The sequence below is a fragment of the Doryrhamphus excisus genome, linkage group LG13 (genome assembly GCF_037039965.1).
Source record: "Doryrhamphus excisus strain RoL-2023G ecotype Guam linkage group LG13, RoL_Dexc_Guam_v1.1, whole genome shotgun sequence".
Classification (NCBI taxonomy): Eukaryota; Metazoa; Chordata; class Actinopteri; order Syngnathiformes; family Syngnathidae; genus Doryrhamphus; species Doryrhamphus excisus.
Genome location: NC_136369.1, coordinates 6,520,001 through 6,539,570, shown reverse-complemented (window position 1 = coordinate 6,539,570; position 19,570 = coordinate 6,520,001). Strand labels below are relative to the sequence as shown.

Genomic DNA, 19,570 nt, shown 5'->3' with positions numbered 1-19,570 from the left:
GAGGAAAAACATGTGTCACTTTATTTCAAAGTGAGTGTACTACTTTTAAAGATAATAAATAGTGTTTTTCTGTAGTATTTATTTGTGTTTAAATGTGACAGGTGCTAAATGGGTTTGTAGGCACCATCATGGATAAAAGATGAAGAGAATTAGAAAAAGGGGAGGTGGGGATGAAAGAATTTAACAAACAAGCTCGTAGGTGGTCTTTTATATAATGTCTAAAATGGAGTTTTCAGACATCATGGCACCTACTCTTTAAAAAGGGAAAATCCATTCTTTCTTGTTTTAAAGTAATTTTAAAACCTGCTCTGCTCTTCCTACCTTACCACCCCCTTTCACAATCCTATTTATGCTTTTTCTATGACATTTTAAAGAACTCAATTTTCTCTATAATAACTAGATGTGGCTGCAGACATTTGCTGTCATTATGAGAGAGCTCATCAGACACAGATATGTAATGCCCTTTTTGTTGTTGAAGGGCAAAGTCGTATCATGTTGAATAGATAATCATTAGATAAATACTCTATTTCGTTGTAGAATATACATACTGTCTTTTATTTTTAGAAATGGCAAGTGTGACACCCACATACGAAATATAGTATTGTAGGACTTCCCAAAATTACAGACCTGATTGCACATTTGAAGTGTATGGAAAATTGACACGTTTTGGTACACCCATCAGTTTACATACATTACTCCTGACCACTTAATGGCCCCAATACCGGAAGTCTTCCTGTGCATTTGGGAGTGTAACCAACCACAGAGGAATGGGCGTGCCTGGAGGTGGGCCGTGGGTGGAATAAATTAAAACAGACTGTTTTGCGGGAAGCATGACGTCCAAATAGATAGAGCTGAAATGGTGCAGATTCTGGAAGATGTTGTAAGCTTTCGGTGCTAGTTATTGTTTGTAGCTGCTCTATAGGGGTCCGCAACTCAGTGCCAAAAAATGAACATGAAAGGTCCTCTTTAATAGTTTTAATTAGCTTTAATTTTTTGCTCATTTTTAATTCAATAATATATACTATCGTTTCAAATATTTCAGCTTTTTCATTGTACATTTTCTTACATTTCTTGTAAGATCATGCCTTTTAATATCATAAGATTTTGACTTCACATCTTAACATTAAAAACTTTTACCCAATCTAATTATTATTTTGTCATAATACGGCTTTTGATAGTGATATATTTTAATATTTAATATATCACTAAAATCCCACCAGGACTCAGCTCATGGAAACAGGTCACAGTTGATGCAATAAACTGCTGATGTGGATGTCATACAACTTCATGTAAAAAAAATCCGAACTATCTTTTTTTAAAATGATGGAAAAGTGGGAGCGACACAAACGCCATAGGTTTTGTATCCCTCCCCATGTATGGTAAATTATCTCATTTTTTCAATATCCCTGTCCTCCATTGCTGTTTTTCGTTCTATTCTTTTTTTATTTTTTACACAGCCAGTTTCTCCGGCATGAGAATCTCAATATTTCCCCAATTTGTGTGTTTTTATGCCATCATATCACCCAAGTAATGGGTTGGCTCGTTAAAAAGATATTTGCTTTTGTGACATTTTCCTTTTGTAATTTTTCATCCAGACATGTGATTTGTGTATGTGGGGGGAGAAGGGAAAAGTAAAGATGCAGATAGGAGCAGACTCATTTCGATCAACTGTGTGAAATTGCCAGATGCTTTCTGAGTGGATGATATGGACTAGCGTAAATCCACCGCAAGTCCTGGGAAATTAATGTTGGAGTGGCCTGTTCAGATCTGACTGGTCTTGCCATATTTCACGTCTAATACAGATGAGCATACACTTTTACCAATATAATACTTGTTGTAGCACACATTGTATAGTATACTAATCACCTTTAGAGGTCAGTATTCCACAGAGAATAAGCAAATAGGACTTTAAAGAGAATCTTTAAACCTTTGAAAAGCCTTACACTTTGGCAATTTGTGTGTATGCAGTTATGTTTTGGTATGATGTTTTGGAGCGATGTTAATGTTGATGCAAATGTGTTTGTAGTAGTTTAGATTTGGAGGCGATCCAGGTAGAGAGCAGGAGTGAAAAGAAAGGAGAGAGAAGCTTAATGAGTCTGTTAATTTGCTGCTATCCGAATGAAAGTCTCACAGTAATTATAGCCCCGGGTCATCTGGTGTGAATCACTTGAAGAGGGTGGCCTTGCATAGTTCTATTTGATTAGCTCTCTTGCAGCATAGTTCCTCACTTCATTACTCTGATCACACCCTTTGTCTACTACTCACTCATTTGCTCTCCTGTCAGTATTTGTCAAGGTGGTGGAGTATATTCTACGTTACCACAGACAAGGCTGAGTATAGTCCTGTCCTTACTGTCAGAGTGACCAAAGGCCATGACTTTGATTAATAGTGAGTTGAACAGTTAAACAGAGGAACTGGTTTGACTGTTTGACAGATGTGTCGGAATACAGGATTTGTTCACTTGTTGCAGACATCCCCTCCTGTGCATCAGATGTTTGATGGATTTTGCTTTGGGCAATGATGTGTTTGTGTGTGTGCGTGCTTACAAATGATACACACTCAATTTATTAGATACAACAAGGAAATTCAACAGGCAGACAGTCATTTTCTTATTAGTGAGGTTATTGTCATTAACCCGTTCCAGAAGGTGAAGGGGAAACGGAAATGTACGAAAACCAAGGCATTTTTTCCTTAAGGAAATGAATAAATATTAACAAAAAATAATTTTAACATGCCAAAAACAATGTCAACCAATTATAATTAACAATATGTGATTTTCCTGTATGTGCATCCTGACATCCATCTTTGTACTTTGCGATGACTTCTTTGTTGAATTCAATGGTGTTCTTCAGCTTATTTTGTTGCTTATTTAGCAGTCATGCATGGACAGTAGCCACGTATACATAGACCTAAATATTCCAATTGCATTTGGTTTATTTGCTCAAACAGGAAAAAAAAACAACTTTTATATACACCTCATTCCGAAAGAAGAGTCCGAATGAACATATAATCAAATTGAGGTATCTTGTACCCACTCAAACAGAAAGTTGTCAGGGTGCGTTCTTCTTCGCCATGTTTTTCTTCTTCTATTGTTTATTGGCAGTTGGCAAACAGCTTTCGGTGTGCATCAGTGGAACAGAATCTAGACCCTTCTCTGCTTTATTCACAAGTCCAGTTTTTCTTTAAAAAGAAAATATATATCTACGTATATAAAACATGTCCCGAATTTAATTAATAATAATTATTATTATATATGGCCATCACTTTAACTATATACTGAAATCAGCACAATACTACAAATTACATACCAAAGAGGTTTCCGCACTATATTGTATGAAAACCGAGACTGTAGGAGAACCAAGGCAATTTTGCTCAAAACCAAAGCATACGACAACTGTGGTGTACGATAATCAAGGTTCCCACTATATGCATCACGTTGAGGTCTTCAAATATGAGCCACATGAGGGTGTAGAAGAGGCAGGGGGTGATGATAATGTGGTCTGCCGTCCGTTCAGACTTCCCATATTCATCTGCAGCTTGGTCTGCAAGGCCCCACTACTTTAGCGATGCTTTGAAATGGCCAAACCGAGTTTGCAGGCAAGTTCAGCAGGGTCCACTGCCGACGTGGTAGTCACCTCCTTCAATGTCGACTCCTGGGTCAGTGGATGTAGCGATGGATATGGGTCGACCTTGCCGACTTCTACTCCAGCTTCCAGGATGCTGCCAGACCAGCACCTGTCGTCAGGGATGGAACTAAGCAGTTCTTGTGCCGATTTGTTGTCAGGACAGCAGGATTTCAGTCTGCACTGTGGAGAATAAAATGCTTGACCAAATCAGCTCACACGTGCATGTTTCATAATGCATCACTGAACCCTCATTCAGTTACTATTTTCACGAGCAATTAATTGTGGGCACAGGTTTACTTATAGTATGTACACTACAGACATGAATTTTATGTTCACCTTGTGAGCTTCTTTGCAGTTATTCTTGTCAGGAACGTAAACGGTTCAAACATGGTTCCAACTTCATACCGGCCTGATAATAATGCAAAGTGCTTCATATTGTTGTTATAATTTAACATGGCTTGTAAAACCCTTTTGTCTGGTTAGAATTCACTTTGATGAGGTTACACAAGAAGAAGTGATTGAGTATTTATTGTGGGCTGGATGGGAGAGTTGTGTGTTTTGTGTGTGCTCATGCACATGCTGTGTGTGTGTGTGTGTGTGTGTGTGTGTGTGTGTGTGTGTGTGTGTGTGTGTGGTTTTTGTGAAGGTTGGTGTGGATATTTGAGGTGTTACTTGCCTGTCTCAGAGGCCTGCCTGTCATGCACAGCATCAGTCATGCTCTTTCACAGCAGTTTATTTTATCCACCATTCCCTGTAGTGCTTTGACATCACAATTCACCTGTTGGTGTTGCGTGTGTATATGCAGTTTTGCCACTTGTCAAAGCATTGTCATGTACCTTTTAAAGTGCAGCAGGCCTTGATTAAAAAAAAATGTTTTACATTATTTTGTACTCGCCAGCTCAACAAGGAGCATATGTCGGCATCCCAATTAGAGCATACATTGTAACTTACTTACTGAGTAACTGTTTTGTGTATGTCACAGCAACCTTATTCTTTGGAAGGGGGGAGGAGGTGTCTTACCTTGTTAACCGAAAGAGCGTTAGTTCCAATCTTTTTGTCTCGGAAGTCAGTGTGCCTTGGAAAGATGTTCTGGTAATATTTAAATCATCAAAATTCAGCAAGACACTGTAACACGTTACCATCAATGTACGGTATTTATGTATCGTATCGTAACAATTTTATGTGGGTCATTCTTACATTTGACATAAAAATGTTTTACTTTGCAATATTTTTCACATCTGAATGAAGACTTGTAAAACAACAAGACAATTTTGAAAACGGATATATTGGTTCTAATAACCGAATTCAACTAAGAAAGTGCAGAGTGCATACGAGTATATACGCTGACTTTGAAATGTAAATTTATTGAAACACTGAAAACTATGTAGTCCTTTTTGAGTTGTTTCCGTATTTGTGTGAAATTAATACAAAACCTAGCCAACTTTAACATGAAAAAGCCCACTACATTTTACATATCTGCATATCAGGGCTGTCTGGCAATATTGTTTACATGACTTAACTCATTGCGGGCAGTTCAATATGCTTGCGCTTAATTCATGTAATCTGTTTACCTACTGGTGTTTTTTTGCTGCCAACCACTGTACTGATACACCACTACCTGTATCTTTTCACCCATCTAAATGATCAGTATTCGTATCTGTACCGGGAGTGGGTGTGGTTTAACCTGGTATAGGCGGGGCTTAAAGCTGTACATTATTTTAAGTCTGATTTGGATTGATCAGAAGTTGCTATATGTATTGTATATTATTCTGCTATGTGTGTAGGAGATCCTTGAGACTTTAGTCTTTAATTATTTCATATATATGTGTGATTCATGTACTGTAAATATCGCAATAATCATGACAATACCGATTTCAGTATTATAAGCAGTTTTCCACCTGACTTTATATCACTAGCCACCACCCAAAACAGAGGAAAAATAAATAAAAACACTGTCACTGACTGATGCACGACCGTGCCCACTGTCTTAAAAAAAAAAAATGCAGTAGGTATGAAACAAGTTTAAGATTGGAAGATGCATACTGAAACATATTGAGAGGGGTGTTTTTAGCACGCTCATGTCAGCTATACGCACTCTTGTGCTCCTGTGCAAGTGTACCTAATGTTGTGGCTAGTCAATCCTGGTTATATGTATTTAGAGTGTCTGAGCGCTGTGTACCACTCAATCGCGCATGTAACAGAACAAGTTTACCAAGTAGGTTTAGATACAAACCAAAATAGAGTCAAGCTGAATATCTTAGCACCTCATTAGTGTTCATCAGGTAGAGCTGTGTCCACTGTTTCATGTGTTAAGAAAGAATATGTGACAAAATTATTGTAAAAAGCCAAGTTGGAGTTCAAAATCCACCTTGCAGCTAAAGCGTCTGAAGGCTGTGGTTAAGGGTAAAAAAAAAAAAACATTAAAAAAAATTTTTGTAACATTTGTGTGGTATGGGTTGCCATAAACAACTTTTTGTAAGCAAATAATGTACATTTTATGAATTGCAATGTTTTTGACAGTAACTTATTTTGTTTTATGTTGCCCTTTCCCTTTATTTAATATAATTGTCCACTGTTTATCATTTTAGTGTCAGTAATTGTGTTGTATATTATCACACTGTAATATAAAGACCAACAGACCCAAACAATGTTTCTTTTATTTCTTCCTCTCTGTTTATCTACCTCCCTTACACATTTAAAAGAGTGTGAAGAGAGTACCGCTGAGGAGCCACGTAAGTCCACTCCATGTGTGACTGTGTCAGTGTACCTGTATTTCTGTATATGCTGTGTATTGTAGCAGTGTGTGTTGTAGTTATGCCAGCAGAGCTTTATGGTCACGACAAATCATGTGAGAGGATCTCTGAAGGAGTACCAAGTTGAACAAAATATGTTATTCCTTCTCCTTCCTCTCAGCAGATTAGTGTGTGCAAACTGTGTCTAAAGAACTGGTACTCTAAAGGTTCATCCGTAAACCTGTTGGTATTCATGTCAGGGGTTTTGTTTGGATAGAGGAGGACATACAAGGTTGCCCGGTGGATCATGTAAAACCTTGGCATATTTTGTGTGTGCGAGATTACACACCTGAAATATTGCAAATCCTGTAAGGCTCCTCTGGCAGTCACGCTGTCGCAGTCAAAATGGCCACTGACACCACAACAGTAATTCTTGTCACACTTATTTTATGCAAATATGCAACTATCAAAATAGAAAGTAAATATTCCTCCCCATTTACTGTTTTCTGCATGTTACAAACGAATGTTTAGTCTTTTTTTTTAATCACATCACAGCGTAATTGCAGTGCAAACAAACAAAATATATAATATACTGTACACAAGGATTGGGCGATATAAACCTGAGCACCTTAGCATACATCACAATATTTTAGGATGTATCAAGATATGACATTATAAAACTATATCAAATTTAAACATGCATAAAAACCTACAAACCTGAGCCATATAATGAAATACACATTGTAAAATTGTCAAATTGTAAAGCACATGTGTTTATTGGTATTTGCACACAACATTGCTACACAATCCAAATTACAAACTAATGCCTGGGCTTGTGTTTAAGGAAGACGTAGCCACCCATGCAATTCCAACTGCATATGGAAGATATTTTGCATGGCACTTTTGTTTTGTTTAGAAGTGTGTTCCGTGTTTGTGGAGATTGTGTATATCGGGCTAAGAAGAGCTACGTTGAAAATAAAGGTGTTTCTCGTATTTTTTCACCAAAACTGTCCACATTGTCACCGGGCACTGTAAAACCTTCTTTACATTAAAGCCGTAAAACACAACGTGGTGAAAATATACTCATCAAGCCCAAGTCGAGCACACACAACCACACAAGCTAGCCCTGCTCGCTTCCATTCACAGAACTTTACCGCCAATTCAGCCTGTTTTGGTCAGGAGGGGATTTTTTGAGTGTCCTATTGATTTTGTGCCATGATTGAGCAATCTGCCGAGTAAATACTTAATAATACTTAAGAATACACACAAACATTCCTTCTCCTCACTATGACAGCATTTCATTAATCTTGTATATCAGTCACAGCATGAAGTCATCAACTCGGCTATTTACGTTTACATTTATACCAGTATAAGTAATTTTCTTATCAATTCATATTGGTATACAAGTACATAAATATCGCCCAACCCTACTGTACACTATGAAAAGTATAATAATTGTCTTTGATTATGCATGTCTGTGGTAAAATAACCATTCAGCTGTACAGTTCTTCCCACTTTTTGCATTGCTAATAATTGACTTTTTCCATTAGCCAAAAGAGAAGAGGAAGATCAAGATGACAAGAAATCGATAAAGAAGAGAATCAAAGAGCTGAAGGTGCTTGATCCAAAGATAGCTCAGAATCTATGTAAGTATCGAATACACTGCCATCCGCAACTTCCCTCTTACAAACACTTGCTTTATTTTTACACACTACGTTATACAGTATCTAGTAATCCCTCCTATACTGTATCTCTGTTAATTGGTTCCAGACTTGACTGTGGTAATTTAATTTTCATCAAGTTGATTGTCTTCTTTATAAATGTAATATATTAATAGAAAACTTTTCCCATCCAGTTTTTGACATTATTAGAGCTCTCTAGACATAAACTAACACCTCTATAGTTACTTTTATACACATGTTACCCAACATAGTAGACAGAGTAAATACACCATTTAAGATTCATGCTTGTGTGTTTTACTCTAAAAGTGTTCCCTTGCGAGAACACACCTACAATAACGATAATAAGAAAAGATGCTAGTCTGTCAGTATACGGAATTGTTTTTGAAGTGGACAATTTTTGTGCTGTGTTAAAATATCCCTCCCAAGATGTCACTGTCTTTTTTGGCTTTTTTCCAAGTGGCGTTCTGACCTTTGTCATATAAAAGAAAACGAGTGTAATCAGGCCAGAAATATGTGACTCATGTCATAGAAATGTACCTTTTCACTTTTCATTTACCTTTTCACCCTCATAAACACATTATGTGAATGTAGCTTGGCATTAAAGCTTCGTACAATCAATGGTGGTATGCATCATTACTTATTTCCGCAAAGTAAAAATCAGTATGATGATAATTTTGTAATTTGAGTATAGAAAACCTGTTTGACTTTCTTACCATTATTAGAACCCTCTAGATAAGAAATAACAGCACTATTGTCACATTTAAACTCATATTGCTCATTATCGTAGATGTAATCAGGTATAATCATGATCAGGTATAATCATAAGACACAAGCTTGTGTGTGTTTCAAAAAATATCTTCTGGGTCAGTGGACAGGAAGTGACATTGGGGATTGCCGTCCGTGTTAGTGTTATGATGATGATATTGTTATTATGTTACTATTTTCCCTGTTGTGAGATAAATTATTATAAAGTAATAATACCCCTCTTTTCAATGAGCAGTGGGTGTTGCTTTGGGCCCCGTCCCCGTTTGGAAAAAAATAGGACACCATCATCTGTCTTGTTTGGGAAATTAACAAAAATAAAGAAACTGCAGAATAAATGTACATCTTTTTGTTTTTTGCTTTACGTTTTCTCAATTACATGCACACATGTCATGGCCAGTTAAGCAAGTTATATCATTACAGCCCTCCTACCATGTTGGCTAATGCTAATATTAAATCAGAATTTTTCCTGATTTCAGAGTTGCAAAATAAGGCTTTTAGACGTAAATTGATTGAACTGTGGATTCCATTTGATCAATACGTGCAAGATCTTTGAGATTTATCTATGAGCATTATGCTCTCTACTCCAACAACAAAAAATAGAATTTTAAATCCATCCTTTAATCCATTTTCTATGTCCTCATTAGGGTCAAAGGTATGCTGGAGCCTATCCCAGCTGACAGGCAGGGAATATAATTTTAAATTAACTGCAAAAATGTGTCCAATGTCAATTCCTTTATGGCTAAATACAATGCTTTTCATAGTGTGTACAGATGTTTTGATTTGCATTTTTATGTCTGCAGCCATTTTCCTGGGTTCTTTCCGAATGCCTTACAAAGAAATTCGTCAGATGATATTGGAGGTTGATGACGAGCATCTCACTGAACCAATGATTCAGGTGGGACAAATATTTTATGTTTAACATTGAATTGAATTTGCTTCCAATGAGATGGTAACTATACTTTGGATGAATTGTGAGACACACCTGACATCTCTTAAAGTCTTTAAGAGATTTAAAAAGTTAGAGATTTGTCCATTTTAACCATGGCTTATTTTGTGTGTGTGTGTGTGTGTGTGTGTGTTCTGGGAACTAGCGGTGGTGCTTGTTTTATTAGCCGATAAAGCCAATAAACAGATGCCTTTCAGCTTTGGCCAGCCCAAGAAATTGCTTGTAACCCCAGTTTCAGCCAGGTGCCGTTTTCATCTGGTGTTTTGTATTGTCTGGGTGATTGTGGCAGCAACATTGTTTGAGCGAAAAAGCCAATACAAATACAGAAAGAATCTTAAATTATGATGTATCTCTTTACTTCATGTTCACTAGTCTTGTTTTCCCCTTTTCATTGTAGAACCTTGTGAAGCACTTACCTGAGCAGGAGCAACTGAATGCTTTGGCTAAGTACAACAGTGATTATGCAAATTTGTCAGAGCCTGAGCAGTTTGGTGTTGTGGTAAGTGTGTGTGTATGCACAAAGACACAAAAAGACAACTGTTGAACTTTATAACTTCATTTTTCCCCAAAGTATACAAATATATATACTATATGTGTGTGTGTGTGTGTGTGAACAGTTCACTTCAGTTCAGGGACATTTTGGATTTGAGTTTATTTAGTACTTTTATTTATATCATTTGATGATATGATTTTGTATGTTCTGGTTGTGCAGGATGCTGATTGCATCCTGATTAAAATACAAAGAAGGAAAAATACATTATATTCATAGTCATAGTTGGCCTATTTAGAGTCATACCCTTTAAAATCCCTGCACAACATTAAAAACTTGTATCTTACTGTTATGTATTCAATAAGTAGTCATTGAAGTGCATCTCTCGTGGGACATGAGGAAAACACTTGCGTTCAACTCTGGAATATTTGTTTACTAATGCGCACAACCCCCACTCATGTAGTCACGGCCCATATGACTGGCAGCATTTTGGATTAGTATTTCATCGTGGATTTAGATTGTTGTTGACACTCCGCACAGACACATTTTACAAGATGCCAAAACATTTACTCCCAAATCTGTTATCACTGTGCTTTATGGTCCATAGTATTAGAATTCAAAGTTTACAATATGAGGTTTCATACTCCTTCAACTCTTTTCTTCCTCTGAAGCATAAAGGACAAGTTATATTCCACACAGAAAAACACACATGTACACTTGTTTGCTGACTGGAATTGTCATTTGATAATTTTGCAATGGCTATAATTAAACCCCTGATGGCAAGCACCAAACGGCGCAGCCAGCTGTTTCGTCAACACAAATGGAAGCTGCATCCCTTCCTACAACTTCATATGCATAGACAATCATTGTTGTGTCCAAGCCTTGGGCCCAGCGCAATATTTTCCAATTTGTCATAATTGTGTCAGAGTGGTAATCCAAGGCAGCTTATTGTATGTTCCATCCTCCTGCCCTATACTGACACTAACTTCACAATTAACTCCCAAATCAAATCAATGCCAGCATCTATTACTCCCGCCTAGCAACATTTTCCATCATGATGGTAGCAACGGTTTCTGTTTGATGGTAATTTAAGGGGTTTTATATGATTTATTTAACCTAACGTCATCCCAATTTTCTTTGTTTTGACTATTTCCATCTGTTATTTGTGTGTTATCTCCTAGATGAGTAGTGTAAAGCGACTTCGTCCACGTCTCAGCCATATTCTCTTCCGGCTGCAGTTTGATGAGCAAGTGAACAACTTGCGTCCAGATATCTTGGCTGTTAATGCTGCTTGTGATGAAGTCAGGACAAGTCACTCCTTTGGCCGCTTGCTGGAACTTGTGTTGCTGCTGGGAAATTACCTGAATGCGGGTTCCCGAAATGCCCAGTCTTTCGGCTTTGACCTCAGCTCTCTCTGCAAGGTGAGATTTGACCTTACTTTGAAAAGTTCATGGCTTCATTCAGTCACCCAAAAGAACATAATTTAATTACTCATGTTTTTATTTTGGGATCTAAAAATTTTTTTTTATCATGCGATATGAAATAATTGCAGAGCGCTGCCATCGTCAATCTTCACTTCACTTTGTCACTTCACCCACTCCCCACAAAAAAAACTAAACAAAACAAAACACCATCATACAAGCAATTGTTCAGCTACAAATGAAAACTTATTCAAGGGATAAAGAAGATGAAATATAAACAATCTGAAAGTTGTTACTGGTAATGCTAGACCATTTTGTGAGCATGTTCAAGGTGCATTTCACAAATACACTGTCTCAATGCAAAAAAATAAGGCTTTTCATCAATACTGAATTATCTTGTTCTGTTGTGTCAAGAGCAAGGTTAACTTGCATGGACTTAATATTTCAATCATTTCAAGTTTGTCGCTCTAAAAAAATTAAGTGGATACAATCCGTCATTTCTACCCACTATTATAAAGACATGCTAAGGCGAGCACAAGTCTGTGAGGACCAGGTACCTTTTTGTTTAAAAGAAGCCAATCACAAGCTATGAAAAAACTCACGATTGAACAAACGAGAGTCACACCGTTATATTGAGTAATGACCTCTTGCAATTTCCAATGGGTTGATGTGAGTTCATGTATAGCTTGTGATTGGGTCCTGTCAAAGACATAGCTACTGTTTCCTCACTGACTGTCAAGCGGCACAGTATTTAAATGATTAATAGAAGTGCTGAAGTAATAGAGATGTCACAAGATTAGAACATAGCCTTAAATAAGCCGCACTGCTGTTAGTCACAGGGTCAAGAGGTTAAAAAGTACCGGCTTCTTCACCTGAAATGACAATAATTGCATTCTTTCAGTCCGGTTCCAAAATGCAGGCAGCACTTTACTGTTCTAACAATTTTGAAGCCATATTTCTGGTTAACACTTGTTGACTGGAGAGGACGTGCATGCAAGAGCTCTGCAGACGATACTAAAAATAAGAACTATTTTGGTGCTTTCATGACTCCACTTCACGGATGCAATATCAGAACTGGCTGCTGACTCCCTCAACAGTCACTGTTTAAGAAGCAAGAGTGCTTGTTGTCAATGATACCAACAATCATACATACATACATACATACATACATATCAAAGATCGCATTACCATTACAGCAATAAAATGGATGATACAATACACAAAGAAAGAATTCAATACAATGTGACTTTTGACATCATCGTTGTCAGGGCCTGCTTAACACAGCAGATTGTGATGATTTAAAAGGTGTCTGGATCATCAGCATTACAAATTTTCAAAACAAACAAACTGAGTCAGTTGATTGTACTACTGTTCACCAAAAATATAAAGTAGACATGTACAATACATACATGAGTTTTTATCTGAATAACACACGTTTAACAGGTCAAGATTTTGGCAGTGATGCATGGCTTCTTTGGCTGTTTTGCTGTGAGAGATGGATGAGTCTCCTACCAAAGTATTATATTCCGCTCTCTGTCATCATCACCATCATGCAGAAAAAAATGACAGTTCTATCTTTATCCGAGGCATAATGCACTTGTGTTTTTCCAGTCATTGCCACCTGAAGAAAAGGTAGTTATTCAGAAATACCCAGGTCCAAATTTTTTCAGCATATTAATTTCAAGCAACTCTAAGTTTTACTTAGTGAGTCTAAATACAACTGATGAGATGATGACATATAAGTGGCTAGTGTAAGCATCGGTAGGACGCAGAAGGGGAAGAGCTTAATTTATTTTGAACATGCATACAGTTTATATCGAGTGCTTCATGTTACAATTCACAATTACTATCATCACTATTGTCACTACTTAAAAAAAACTCCAAAAAACACAGACACACGCAAATAAATCATTTTTCCTATTTACGGGTCCAAACAAGTTGTTCTACATATTTAATAGTTCATCATGTGTACTTGCTATGTTTATATTTCATTTTTATATGTTTTTTGGATCTGTCCTTTCAACAGCTGAAGGACACCAAATCAGGTGATCAGAAGACCACATTACTCCATTTCTTGGCACAAATATGTGAGGAGGAATTTGCACATGTGATCAAATTTGTTGAAGATTTCAAACACGTGGACCGAGCAAGCAGAGGTAAAATATACATTATTATCAAATGTGATTGAAATTAATCGTGTCAATGAATTTAGTTCTTATGCAGTGTGATAAGTGGCCATTAGTAATGGAATTGCATGTGATGTGATGTCAGTCATATTATGTGACAATGAGCAGCTTAGTACAGTGGTTCCCAAACATTGGCATGGTTACATTTTGATTAGTTTTGACATGAGCACTGATAAATAGTTAAGTAATCATCCCACATGAACTTTTACATAAGTCCAGTCTGATGTTGGCATCCAAATTGAAGGGGACATTTTAGCAATCATGATAAAGTGGTTACCGAAGTAAAGAAAAATACATACAACCAACGATAAAGCCTCATTTTCCGGAAATCACCACTCACATTGAAAGGTTTTCAGCACCGCGGACAGGTATTGGAACACCAATGTAAATGAAATATCCGAGATGAAACACTCTTAATGCACAAAATAATAATCAAACTTAGCCCTTTCTTCATAGGTCCTGCTTTTTAAAGACCAGTGCTTGGCCAGAAAATTGTAATCAGTGCACCCCTATATGAGATCCATCCATCTTGTGATCTGCTTATCCTCATTTGGGTTGCGGGAGTATGCTGCGACTTTTGGGCGAAAGGCAGGGTACATCCTGGACTGGTCGCCAGCCAGTTGCAGCGCACATATAGACAATCATTCTCACATTCATTCAGAGTTGCCGACCTAGTATGCACATTTTTTTTTATGTGGGAGAGTACGCGGATTAAACCCATAACCCGCACGGTGAGAACATGCAAACTGCCCACAGAGATTTGAACACATCTCTATCATATCTCCTCACTGTGTGGACAACTTGCTAACCAGTAGTACACCGTGCGGGCCCCCATATGAGATCGTTCTCTTCTAATGACCAGTTCTTGATGTGTTACAGTATTGCCAGAGGCTGTGTGAGAAATGAGGCTCAGGTTGTAAGCATATTGACTGAACATTCCACACTCCAACATGCAATTATTTGATATCCATGGTCTTCATGCAAAAAGGTTGCGTTATGTTACTAGTATTTCATGCATTATCAAGTACAATCACACTTCTCTATGCTGAGAGAGTATGCATCGACGTGTGCTTCACAGTCTCATTTATTGCAAAGCAGGTACAACCTGTACAAATTTAGCAATTATTATTCTTTAAATTGCCCTATGACTGTCAGAACTCTCTCTCGACCATTGAGTCATTTAGGTCCCACTACTTATTCAATCGTTAGATCTATCTGACAATATGATACGCACGGGGGGAGAACATGCAAACACAGAGATGCCCAAGCGGAGAATCAAATCCAGGTCTTTCCGATCGCCCGACTGTGTGGCCTACATGCTAACCACTCAAGGGGCCACCATATATATGTGTGTATATATATATATATATATATATATATATATATATATCCACACACACTGTATTCAGTGATAGCTTGGCTACACTGATCTTCAGACTGTGATTTCTTGTAACGCTCATACTTGGATCAAGGTAAATTTTATACTGCTTAAAAATAAGCTGCTTATATTTTTTGTCACATGCGGTCTAATCAGGATAATTTAAGCTGTGTGTTATATTCAGTGTATTGCTTAAAGTGGCAGGCATGCCCAGCTTAAAGGGAAACTGCACTTTTTGGGGAATTTTGCCCATCATTCAAGATCCTTATGTGAAACATGAACACATTTATTTCACTTTTCTGTGCATTCTAGCACAGGAAAACAAATTAAAGAAAGTTATTATGAGCGTAATGGGAAAAACCTATTTTGACACTAATGCCCTCACAAAAAAAACTAAAAAAAAAAACAAAACACCAACTGTGTTCCATTTACATCACTGACTTGTATATTAACCAAGCTACAGCAAAGTTTGCATGGTTTAAATGAGGCGTCTAAGCCGAGTCCATTTTGGATTAAATATCTCAGATTTTTTTTATTGATACAAAGTTAACGCTATTTTTAGGTGTTTTCATTTTACATACAAATATAATCAGGTTGGCACATAACATACTGTAGATGCATAACCGGTTTTGGGTTCAGAATGCTTGCTGGTTGATCAAGCACTTATGATATTTCCCTCAATCAAATGCAAATTAATATTACTATCTTTTTTGTTTTTTATACTTTCTTTCAGTAAAAATACAGCACACCTGCCATAAAAATGATGCACTGTTTATATGATTTGAAGGGGATAAATACTAATTTTCCAGACAACATAATACACATAGCCGAACATGCATGTTAGCAAGCCGTACCCCTAACCCTAACCCTACATAGAGATGTTCCAATGAAGATTCAAACCTGGGTCGCCTGACTGAGGCAGATATGCTAACCACTTCTTCACCATGCAGCGCCATTAACAATCAGAATAATTGAAAAAAAGGTATTTGATTAATTTTCTCCTCACCCCTCTTCCCCCAGTGTTTCATTGTTTCCCTGCTGTTTCTTGGTCAGCATGAATCTACCGTATATTAAACACACTGCAATTGAGTTGCGTTTTGTCATGTTTTCTCAGCTGTATGGGTGTTGTATTCCATCTGATCATTTGAGAGCAACACAGTAATAATGCATTTGATTGTACAAGTAATTGAGTTGTCCTCTTTCTGCTTCTTTTCCCCCTATTCTCTTTTCTCGCGTGCTAATGTGCCTCTTTGTACTTTTATGAATGTTGCGTGCGCCTGAATGCATGTTGGTTGTGTTAGTGTCTGCAGAGAATCTGGAAAAGAGCCTCAGGCAGATGGAGAGGCAGCTGCTGCAACTGGAGAGAGACCTCGAGACTTTTTCGTCCCCTGATGACCCCAGTGACATGTTCTTCACTAAAATGGCTATATCCTTTTAAACACACCTTACATCATATGACATTCTCACTAGGTTGTTAAGAGTTGAACTAGCTAAAACTGGACTACAGTGTTTCTTTATTTATTGAGGTTAATTGGTTCTCGGAAGTGAATTTCCACAAAGTAGGTTTCAATATTAATAAATGAATAAAGATTCCTAGTTAGACCACTGTAGATACATCGCCAGGCCCAAATTTTTTTTTTAAAAATGCTATCGTGTGTAGCAACTCAATACAAAAGGCCGAACATGAGCATAATACTAGGTCTCCATCAAGACACTTCTTTCGCAGATGCCGTTTGATGGTAAATGGACTGCATTCGGCACCAGTAGCCACCTTCATTTGGGCCAAATGTTGACGGACGGCCAATCGGATCTTTTAGCTCAGGGCCAGTGCTATTTCTTTGGGTCTACCACTTTCATTTTTTTTGTTCCATGCATGGTTGTTGCATGGTAGTTTTGTACATGCGTACAATATATGGTATCTTTAATACAAATAATAACCGCCCTGGCAAATTTTATTTAATTATTTTTAAAGAAGTAATGCAGATGTAATTGTGTCAATATACGCGCCCTGTATGATGAATTTTTGGCTGACCTTGACAAACACCCTCACAGCTTCAGCAAGGTTGCACGAGAGCAGTATGACAAGCTGGTAACCATGCATAGCAACATGGAGACACTTTACCTGAGTCTGTTGGAGTATTTTGCTGTTGATCCAAAGAAAACATCTGTGGAGGAGCTCTTCACTGATCTCTGTAACTTCCGTACCATGTTCACCGTGAGTACCCTATGATTTATTATGTTTGTTGTATTAACAACAACAAAGTCCTATATTATTTTAAGGAAGGACAGCAAACTCAAAACTTAGGGAAAGGAGAATATTTGTAAATGATTCAAATATTTTAGGGATGAAAATCGCTTTGTGATGGATGATTCGATCCAAAACTAGATACACAAGTTTGGATACAATTGACATTGAAATACCAAGTGAAGTGTAGGCTTTGATTTAAGAAGTTTCTCAAAGTAACTATTTTTTCATACTTGGATAAAAATAATTTGCCTTTCGTCCCTGGACGTGCCTTACCAAACCTTTAATGCCATCATCTTAAATGTCAAGGTGTTTGGTTCAGTAAGTGGAAAGCTTTAGTGGGCTGAGATCAAGTGATTGACTTGGCCATTGAAGGCTCGTCAAGACTTCTTTTTAAAGTCTTGGGTTGCTTTTTGTGATTACATTGCAACAGTGAGACATACACTGTAGCTTGTTCACCAGCAGAACAAGGTCCCCAAGGGACCATTCTCCAGTTCTACCTCGAGGGAGTCCAGAAAGGGCGGGTAATCTGTGATCTCGTTCACCGGGTTTAACTCCAAAATACAGGACCTGAGCTGGGGTGGCAATAAGAATTCCCTCCCTACCTTTCACTGTTGGCAACACAAGAGTGGAACAAAGTCCAGCCCTTCTCAAGGGGACTCTTTATATACTCTACAGTATATCTAGCAGCAGGGCCCAATAAAATCTGTTTTGGACAAATTTGCCCAGTATTTCAGAAAACGATGGGATATCATCCTCTGTACACATTGCTACAAATCCTCAACACACTGTAATGCCTGTGTATGACACAGTCACCAATACTGCCATAAAGCCAAAAGAAACAAACTATTCCAATTACATTATTAAAGTAAGATAATTTTTTATGACACCCTTATTTTGTTTACACAATTAGACATTAAACATCTGATGACTCTGTTGTGCTACTGGAAAACCCATGTGGGCAGTATGAACCTCTGCGATGTGATAGTTCTGAATTTGAGGCATGTTATGTGTTGTGCAGTGTAATACATCCACAGGTTTTCTTATAGTCTTATTACTTACAGCTTGTACCAAGTACAGTAACTTTGGAAACCAGATTTCAGCAACAGTTTGGGGATAGCCCAGCTTCGGCCAATGCTCCTCTCTAAAACTGTGAAAGCTCGGACAAAGCTGTTGGGTGTGGATGTTTCGGTGGGGGCGGACCCTAGAGCTTGTGCTCACTGTCAGCACTTTGATGTCACAGACAGCCGGTGTTAGAAAAAAATCTCTGAAAGTCAGCATTCAGAGCCATCCTTAACTTCTTTCACGGCTTAACATGAGAATACAGCATTCTCACAACATTTATAGGTCAGAAAAGCTGAAAAAGCCTAATCGGTCCCCTTTACTTACATTATTATTATTTATTTAAATTATTTGGGCAATTTACTGTTTACGCTGCACTTTACATTATGTTGTTCTTCTTTTGTGTCTGTTATTATATGGGAGCCAGGCAATGACATTTCATTGGCAATTTCACTACTGTGTTTTTGTGCAATGACAATAAAGGGAGTCTATCTATCTATCTAAAAAAACTTGCTGGTGAACCAGATTCACCTGCAAGATCATTCTGGTGGATCAGCATCATTATTGAGACATTGCTGGTCTCAGCATCAACCAGCATGAAAATTATAGCATACACCAGTATAGTCCACCAGCTAAACCACCATAGACCAACATATTTTCCATGCTGGTGTAGGGTGTTTTTGGTCTGTATAAACAATATATACATTTGACATGTTATTCTGTTTACTTTATTTTTGCCGGTGCCTTACAGCATGCTTGGGGATGTGATGTGCTCTTTACTGTAAGCTCTTTGTAAGAATGTAAGAATTGTAATGAATTGTAAGAATGCTACATTCAAATAATTGGCATTTTTATTTTATAATGTAAGATTAATGTGTACACAACAAACACTAACTGTAGAATCGAATCATATTTTCAAACCGTACTGATCGTTCTGTATCAGTTTTTCATTGTACCATATCTAGATTTGAATAGAATGGTCTATCACAAATATATTTACATCTCTACTAGATGACTAAATGCATTATTTACATTGG

The 19,570-nt window shown here is 37.5% G+C and overlaps 1 protein-coding gene across 1 annotated transcript in view; it reads left to right on the top strand.

Moving 5' to 3' along the window:
- LOC131139379 (protein diaphanous homolog 3-like) overlaps positions 1-19,570 on the top strand; it is a 90,577-nt gene that overhangs the window by 28,851 nt on the left and 42,156 nt on the right. The window contains exons 19-26 of the mRNA XM_078795569.1: positions 6,329-6,358; positions 7,909-8,004; positions 9,606-9,700; positions 10,149-10,250; positions 11,423-11,662; positions 13,689-13,818; positions 16,528-16,653; positions 17,278-17,441. Coding sequence (XP_078651695.1) covers positions 6,329-6,358; positions 7,909-8,004; positions 9,606-9,700; positions 10,149-10,250; positions 11,423-11,662; positions 13,689-13,818; positions 16,528-16,653; positions 17,278-17,441 — 983 coding nt within the window. The remainder of the gene's footprint in view (positions 1-6,328; positions 6,359-7,908; positions 8,005-9,605; positions 9,701-10,148; positions 10,251-11,422; positions 11,663-13,688; positions 13,819-16,527; positions 16,654-17,277; positions 17,442-19,570) is intronic.